Here is a 9457-nt window from a genome sequence, read left to right as displayed (position 1 = left end):
AGAAACCTGGTTGCAGCAGGATGATTATGTTAGTTTAAATGAATCAACACCCCCGAGTCATTCTAACTACCAGAAATTTCGAAACACAGGCCGAGGGGGCGGTGTGGCAGCAATTTTTCACACCAGCCTATTAATTCTATTAAGCCTGTTTTCTGAATCCTTTATCATCTGCAACTGAAAATAGTTGTGGATCATTACTATACCTTTCTAATGTGACATTGTTGTCCCTCGCTGTCTTTCTCTCTCTTTCCCTCCTACTCTGCTCCTGTGCTACTGAGAGTGTAACTACCCCCCCTCCCTTCCCAGCGCAAAGCACAAGGCTCGTGCAGAGTGTAGCGGAAATTAGTGAGAGAGAGGGTGAGAGAAAGGGAAAAAAATCCACGGGCTTGAAGTCATTAACTTCAAAGATCCGTCTCTATGAGCCGTTTCGTTCGCAACCGACACATGACTACAACTTTCATTTCATATCAAAAATCCTTGAAAGAGTAGTTGTCAAACAGCTAACAGATCATCTGCAGAGGAATGGCTTATTTGAAGAGTTTCAGTCAGGTTTCAGAGCTCATCACAGCACAGAAACAGCTTTAGTGAAGGTTACAAATGATCTTCTTATGGCCTCTGACAGTGGACTCATCTCTGTGCTTAGTGCAGCATTTGATACTGTCGACCATAATATCCTATTAGAGCGATTAGAACATGCAGTAGGTATTACAGGTACTGCGCTGCAGTGGTTTGTATCACATCTATCTAATAGACTCCAATTTGTGCATGTAAATGGAGAGTCCTCTTCACACACTATGGTCAATTATGGTGTTCCACAGGGTTCAGTGCTAGGACCAATTCTGTTTACATTATACATGCTTCCCTTAGGCAGTATCATTAGAAGACATAGTATACATTTTCACTGCTATGCAGATGACACCCAGCTTTATCTGTCCGTGAAACCAGATAAAACACACTAATTAATTAAACTGCAGGAATGTCTTAAAGACATAAAGACCTGGATGGCCGCTAACTTTCTGCTTCTTAATTCAGATAAAACTGAGGTTATTGTACTCGGCCCTGAAAATCTTAGAAATATGGTATCTAACCAGATTCTTACTCTGGATGGCATTACCTTGGCCTCCAGTAATGCTGTGAGGAACCTTGGAGTCATTTTTGACCAAGACATGTCCTTCAATGCACATATTAAACAAATATGTAAGACTGCTTTCTTCCATTTGCGCAACATCTCTAAAGTTAGAAATATCCTGTCTCAGATTGCTGCCCCTCCCTGAGCCTGGTTCTGCCGGAGGTTTATTCCTGTTAAAAGGGAGTTTTTCCTTCCCACCGTCGCCAAAGTGGTTGCTCATAGGAGATCATGATTATTGGGTTTTTCTCTGTATCTGTTATTGTACGATCTACCGTACAATATAAAGCACATAGAGGTAACTGATGTTGTGATTTGGCGCTATATAAATAAAATTGAATTGAAAAGTTTATAGCATGTGAAAATGAGGTTTTATGAATCTAAGATGTCTCTATTTGTTGTTTTGTGATTGTGTGCTAGGATCAGATACTGATGGAAGTCATTGCTTCACTGTTTGTTTTTGCTTTGCTTTACAATGTTTTATAGTGCTGGATGTTGAGTAACAGTACAGCTGTTAGAAATCAACTGAGAAGTACTTCTTCAGTAAGGAATTTTATTCTAATCAATCAACAATACGTTTTTAAACTTATATAACTTAAATTTCTATTGTAATGAAACAAAAAGTGGCGATTTGCTGTTTATATGTTTTATATTGAAATCAATTAAAAACAAACAAAAAAAGAAAGTTTGGGCTTTTTTGGATTTTTTGTTTTGTTTATTTATGTACATGTTTTTACATCAAATTGGCATAACATTATGACCACCTACCTACCATTGTGTTGGTCCCCAATTTGCTTGCCAAAAAGCCGTGTCCTGTTGAGGCATGGACTCCTCTAGACCCGTGGAGGTATTCTGTAGCATCTATACCAAGATTTTAGATCCTTTAAGTCTTGTAAGCTCTGAGGTGAGCCCGCATGCAACAAACTTGTCTGTCAAACACATGACAGATGCTCAAGTGGATTAAGATCTGGGGAATTTGGAGGCCAAGTCAACATCTCAAACCGGTTGTTGTGCTCCTCAACCTATTTGTAAACCATGTTTGCTTTGTGGCAGGACTCATTATCCTGCTGAAAGGGGTCATCAGGGAGTACTGTTTCTATGAAAGGGTTTCTGCAACAGTTCTTAGGTAGATCCAAGGTTTCCCATAACACTGCCCAAAGTGTCACATCCCCCCATCAGCCCGCCTTCTTCCTGTAGGACATCCTGGTGCCACATTTTCCTTAGTTAAGCAAAACACACAACTGGGCATCTGCAGAGATGGGCAGTAACGCATTAATTGTAATGCACAATTGTAATCCGGTTACTTTTTTCAAGTAACGAGTAAAATAAGGGATTACTATTGCATAAAATGTAATTAGATTACTGTTACTTTCCCATAACCACGCTGCGTTACTACGTCATGACAATGACGTAAGCGAGTGCGACATTTGTGGCAACACCTGTGTACAGATCAACAATGGATATTATAACAAGTGTGGGAGAGAGTATGACCGTGCAGTGTTTAAAGCATGGAAGTACTGACCTTACTTTGAGTTTGATTATGTAAAAGTGACAAAAACATTAGCGTCCGCTGTGCACTGTGTGGGAAGAAAACTTTTTTTTACAGTGAAAAAAAACCCTAAACCTCTGAGCAAGCACCGAGTAGGCTACGCTACCATGAGAATGTGAAATTCACAGAGAAACACGCAGATTCTTCCACTGACCACTGCGGCACACCTGCACCAGGGCAAACCTCCACCTGTGTTCCGCTGTGTTTTATGTGCATCTATTTGAAAGAGTAAGTTAAAACAATTTTATTTTATGTGCTGGAATATGCAGAAAATCGGTTTAAATGTTAAACAAATTTAGTTACTTATTACTATTTTCAAGAAAGTTGACCAACACCGTTTCTAAAAAGAATGAGAGAAATTTAACATATTTAATGAACAAGTAAGAGTTAAAAGCTTGCAGTTGTTTTTAGCTAAGCTTTTAGTTAAATCACATCTGATGACCGTCATTAAATGTGTCTGTTAGCAGTTCAGCAGGTAAGGAGAGTAGAGATCAGTCTCCACCGGATCTCAAGCCTGAAACTTCTTTTAGCAGTTGGTTAACAGGTAACTCTACCACCATCAAATTTCACTTCCAGAGTCATTAGGAGTGTAAAATAAAGCAAAACATTATTTACAGCAATATTCTAAAATAATTTTCTTTCCACCTGTTGTTTAGAGCATAGTTTGATACTTATAATAATGGGAATATGGTAAAGTACAGTTTTGTATTTTTTGTAATGTCATGATGTGTTAGAAAATGTGATGTGTTGGTCATTTTGTCATAGAATGACAAAATTGTGTGTATTTTTAATGTTTACAAAATTAACCAGGAAATTAGTTTGCTATTGTTACTGGAGGTAGATGAAGACCGTCATCCTCCAGCTCCAATACAGGTGAATGCGATGAGTCCACAGGTTTTACAGACAACTGATTTCCTTACAGTAGGGGTCCCGAATCCCACAAGGGCCAGTGTCCTGCAGGTTTTAGATGTGTCCTTAATCCATCACAGCTGATTTAAATGGATAAATTAGCTTGTCAACATGTCTTGAAGTTCTCCAGAGGCCTGGGAATTAACTAATCATGTGATTCAGGTGTGTTGACCCAGAGTGAGATCTGAAACCTGCAGGAACACCAGCATTCGTGGACTGGGATTGGGGACCCCTGTCTTACAGGAAGAAACAGGTTTATATCGTAAAAAAATAAAATATTTTATTGAACAATGGCTTTAAAACAACATATGAAAGCCCTTTATTGTGGTCGAACAAGCATTAATAGGTGTTGTACAGGCTCATTAGGATACAGGGTCTACTTATTATTAGCTATTAGCAATGAACGATGATAGTAGTAACTGTGTACCTTCCAATGGGAAAATCCTTTTAACACTCATTTTGGAAGAAAAAACATCAAAATTTTAGGATATTTCTTTTCCAGATTTGATGAATCCCCGAATTATCGTTCAAATTACAATTAATAAAGTAATGCTACAAATAACTTCAAAGTAACATTTTCAAAACTATTCTTCTATATGATTTCGGTAAAAAAATTTTAAGAATTGTTCACTGAAAAAGCCCTGGATAGATCATAAAACATATAAACAGGAATTATACACTAATGAAAATATTTTAAATTATACATTTTGAAGGATTAAAATTTCTGCAATGTCTTTGGACATTAAGGCACAGGTTAGAATTTTTATGAAGAAAAGAAACAAAGAAATTAAAATTCCAGGTGTATTAAAATTGGATTGGATTATACAAAAGTTTTATTTATAAAGTTTAATGGTAATAAAAAAAAAGAGCAACATAACCACAATGTAACTTCACATTGGTTCTCATCAGATTTCATAAGAAGAAGGATTTTTCAATACTTCCGTGACTAAAGATAAACTGCTAGAGTACCTATTATAACTTAAGGACAGCAGTGGCTCTAACAACAATGTATCTATTTGTTTGCCTGATGTTTCATGAATTCACTTCTGCCACACGTTGTTTCTGAATGATTTTATTGATTTAGCCATAAAATCGAGGTCAATTTTAACAGTGGAACCTGAATCTACGTCTATGGCTGTGGCCGTCATTTCTGTGGCACCAAACTTGATTTGTAGTTTGATTTCACGATTCATGCCGCGTGCTGTGTCAGGTGACTCAAGAATAATAGAACCAATTTTCTCTACTCCCCACTCATCCACATACATTAGACCTTGGATTTTTCTCTCTGTGCGATAAAATGCAAAGGTAACCGCTGTCTGATCTCTTTCTACTGGAGTGAAGCTGTGCTCACTGGTTTTATCCCAGCCCACTTCCTCATTTTCCTTCACCAGTACACAGAAAATAGCATCACACCACTCGCCTTCTTTGTTTGTGTATCTCTTGTCTGCTCTATGCTTGGATGCATCAAACCTATGAGACAAAGAAACCCCGTAAGTAAAGGCACTTATTCGAGATGCCACCAATGCTGGGTTTCTTCCAAACATCACAGCTCCCTTCATGATTGCTTCTTGAGGATGAGAAGGACACAGAACTTTACACTGATCACCAAACTGATTGGTAATATGCTGACGCAGAATCAGGCTTTGAGCGTAGCCCCCCAATAACAGAATGTACTTAATGGTGAAACCTTTCTTCAGGATTTCTCTGAGACTCTTGGTGATGCCATTCAGACTCTCAGCAAAGAAAGATCGTACTTTCTCTTTTGAGATTTTGATAGCTCCTTGATTCCAGGAAACACCTCTCAGCGATTCAAAAAACTTTTCCATTTTCTGCTTTTCTTTTGCCATTTCACCCAGGTTATATGGGCAGCTGATCTCCACATCATCATCATTCTCTTTTAAAACTGAGATATCATACATCATCTTCTGCAGCTCTCCTGGATGCTCTTTTTCATATTCATCCCACAAACTATCACTGAAGATTTCTCTGAGAAACTCTTTGAATTTGTTATCCACAGTTTGTCCCCCAAAATCATTTCCTGAGGCCTTGTGCAGCTCTTTCAGGGCTCCTCCCTCCAGGACTTCATGAACAGTGATGTCAATGGTTCCACCTGCAAAACACAGGAATTAATTAAAAGTGACAAGTGATAGCATCTATACCAGGGGTTGGAAACCTTTCTGAATCTGTGGCAAGATCTGAGAACTGCTGTTCACAAATGCTGTCCATCTAATCTGACTGAGCTGGAGTTGTTTTGCAAAGAGGAATGGGCAAAGATTTCAGTCTCTAGATGTGCAAAGCTGGTAGAGACATACCCTAAAAGACTGGCAGCTGTAATTGCAACAGAGAGAGAGAGAAAGAGAGAAAGACCAGAAAAAGAGAGAGCGAGTTTTGAGATGTGAGAGATTTGTGATGTTTAGCGTTTATAGTGTGTAGTTAAATTTGTTGACTTTTGTAGTTAGTGTGTAGCGTGGATAGCTTTGTGTTATGTGTCAGAACAATGAGGCGACTGCTGATTACACCTGCTACTGTCAGTCCTGCAGGTATCAGGCTGTGATGTTCTCCTTTATAGTGGACATAATTTCTTTTTTTGGAGTGGCACAAATAATTTGTGTGGCATCTTATTGAATCCAGAACAGCGGATTGTTCTGTAAATAGTTTGAAATGGTTATTTAAAAAGGGGGTAAATGTAAACAGCTGCAAATAACTTTGTTGTTTGCAAAACTGATGCATGTGATTTTAAAATTGACAATTTATATTTGCATTAAAAGTTGTGAAATATGATTCAATAAACATGTTTGTGGTTATAAACTTTTTCTACTCCGATTTTATGTTTTTTGTCTGATTTTAGATCAACTGTGTTAATACAGTATGTCAAAATGAAAACATAACTGTAAAAACAAACACTAACAAACACAAAACTCGTGAGGTTGTGCTGAAAAGAATGATTCCTTAGTTTGACTTCACTGTAATTGATTCCATAAGTTTTGGAGCAATATAAATTTAGTTATCTGGTATCAATTCTGACTAACAACAGCTCGATTCAATGTTTTAAATGGGAGTCCTGAATGGTTTTAGTTTCATCCTCCCAGGCTAACATAAATAAATATCCAAAACACTACATTATGTGGGAGAGGTGTTCTGTCTAAATAATCTTCATCTTATTAATAATACATCGTTAAACTTAAATTTTCTGAATTCCTGTAAACTTTGACAAAAACAACATTGTGTGAGTAAAATGTAAAAGTAAGAAAAATTACACTATGAAAACATAGAGTACCTCCACAGTCCACCACAATGTATTGTGTTCCTGAAGCCTGTTCGAATGTGACTTCACTGTTATTTTCTGTTTTATAACCATCAGCTGGCAGCTTCTTACACCAGACTGAGGCTGCCTCTGGTTCCAGTGCAATAACCAGTCTGTCTTCCTTGCCTGTGGTAACAATTCCTGCCTATAAATCAAAGGTAAATAAATTTTTCACTTTAAGCAGAACAGTTGATCTGTTTATTGTCTTTGTTACCTGTGTCGCAGCTTCTCTCATGAACTGCTTTGCTGAAGGATCCCAGATGGCAGGTACAGTCACCACCCAGGTGAAGTCAGAGGCTATGAACTGCTTCCCACCAGCATTTTCTGAGATGAACTTCAGAGCGTCCTCCTTCAGGTATCTCAGAGCTTCTGTGAACACCTTCAGTGCCTTCATTGATCTTCCATTTGCAGCTTCAATTGTCACATCACTATTAACTTTCTATGATGGCAGACTGGATATTAGTTAATAGGTTTGTAACTTCCTACGTGAGAGTCTAAATCAAACAGCAATTTACAGAGATTTAAAATCTTTTTCAAAAATGACTAGCCAAAAGATGATATTTATGTTTAAAATTGATGTATTTATGTTTATGTTCTTGTGGCTATCATCTTACATTATATCACAATTAATAAGGTTGATCAGGAAAATGCAAGAGCTAAAAGTCTTTAACTATACTGTAATCATCTATAACACACTCAGCACAACGCAGAAAGTGTTAAACCATAATATAAGATTATTGATATATTTAGATTTTTACACTTACTTTGCCATAGAGGGACATCTTGAAGCATTCAAAGAAGAATTTCTTTCTGGCTTCATCACCTCGTGTTCTAAAATAAGCTGACTGGGCTTCATAACCAAAGCTGAGAAATTTTCCATGCTCATCAAAAAGGATGCAGGTCGGAGTCTTTGGGGTCCTCAGTGAAACCTGTTGACCCCAGTATTTTAAACGAGGTTCTGTTTCTGCTTCTCTTTTTGTCAGACTAAAAGCATATCCACTGTATGCAGTGCCAAAGTCTATCGCTATGATGTATGAGTTATCCATTGTGGAAACAGTGCTGAAGAGCAGCAGTTACAGAGTATTTATGAACAAAACAGGGGGCGGACCTCACTGAACTCCACCCCCTGGTCTGTGGAGTTCAGTGTAACAGTCGTACTTGTGTCAGACTGGAAAAAGACTTTCACTAAACAAGACAAGACACACCACGATGAGTACTCAAAAGATCCACAGGTAAATACTTTATATCAACCTGTGTCACTGCATAAACTGTCAGATTTAAATGTTTATACAAGTTAAAAGTATATAAACATGAAAATGACTGAATGTAATTTAAAGTTTTGTTCATCAGTTTTCCTTAGTTTGAAATGATATGATGAGTATGTAGTCCATAGCTTAGGTTTAGTATTTTGCCTCTCTGGACATCTGCCTAGATATCTGTGATATCCCTGTTTCTTTACCTTCAAATTAGAGATCGGAATCAATCAGCAGCTCCACAGGAGCTGAGGTAAGGATTCGCTCTTTTTAATATTATTTGATGTTTCTGATCAGGAATTTTAAAAATTGCTTCATTTACCTGGTTTCCACAGCTGAACATAGGATAGACTGCATGAATTATACTATATTTTGCTATGTGATCATCTCATCATAAGATTTTATTTAAAAAAAAAAAAAAAAAAAACCTCAATAAACCTTACTCTGAAAGTAATGCTTATAATTTTTTAATGTAAAATTAATATTTTTGGGCATGAATATTTCTTCATAATTCTGGAATACAATTCCCTAATACACCAGATAGTAACACAAACAGCAGAAGTGGCCATTTAGCATACAGGCCAACACAGACATGTACTTAATATATTTTGGTAGTTTATTGTCATTGAAGAGTTTTGTAGAACATCACTCATTATTTCTGGTGAGTTCAGGTTTATGTTTACTGAATTTTGTACATGTTTTTTTGTACATATTTTCTATGCTGCAGATTTCAAATGGCAATGGCAAAATCAAAACCTTTTTTTTCACATGTCAGGTTAAATCAGTGATTTTGGAGGTGCTGCGTTTCTGTGGACCCCAGAGGGTTAATAACACTCACCTTCATTCCATTTCCAGAGTGTAACAACCAACCACATGTGAAATCTGAAATTCCCATGATGTTGTTCAAAATGTGCTCTGGCACAATCATAAGCATCGCTCGCTACTGAAAACAAGGCTGAGCCATTTGTTAATGGTGTGTGTGTGTGTGTGTGTGTGTGTGTGTGGGGGGGGGGGGGGGGGGGGGGGGGGTAACACTGTGCAATATATATTTAGTTTTAGCATTTATATTCACTGTTAACTGTGAATCCTCTCAAAGTGTTAATGCTATCTTATTTTAGTAAACCTGTACCTGCCTTCACGACACGTGACCATGTGAAGCTAGACAGCCAGCGAACAAAATAGATGAGATCTCTACACAAGGCTTGCTTTTTGTGATTTTAATGAAGATCTTTTTAAGCCTTTTCCTCTCTCGAGGCTTCTCCTTGCCATCTCTTTTTGGTAACTGAAATATACAGAAAGTAAAAATAAATTGCTAG

General features: G+C 37.5%; 1 protein-coding gene across 1 annotated transcript; it reads right to left on the bottom strand.

The window, feature by feature from the left end:
• Positions 1-3910: 3910 nt before the first annotated feature.
• Positions 3911-7934, bottom strand: LOC308401986 (heat shock 70 kDa protein 12A-like; the record flags this gene model as incomplete). Its single annotated transcript, XM_080890468.1, has 4 exons — positions 3911-5694; positions 6862-7033; positions 7103-7327; positions 7653-7934. The coding sequence occupies 4 exons, from the start codon at positions 7932-7934 to the stop codon at positions 4625-4627; spliced, it is 1749 nt and encodes a 582-aa protein (XP_080746594.1). The 3' UTR covers positions 3911-4624.
• Positions 7935-9457: the final 1523 nt, after the last annotated feature.

This window comes from Rhamphochromis sp. 'chilingali' (genome assembly GCF_963969265.1).
Source record: "Rhamphochromis sp. 'chilingali' genome assembly, chromosome: 1".
Lineage (NCBI taxonomy): Eukaryota > Metazoa > Chordata > Actinopteri > Cichliformes > Cichlidae > Rhamphochromis > Rhamphochromis sp. 'chilingali'.
This window is presented reverse-complemented; position numbering and strand designations above follow the sequence as displayed.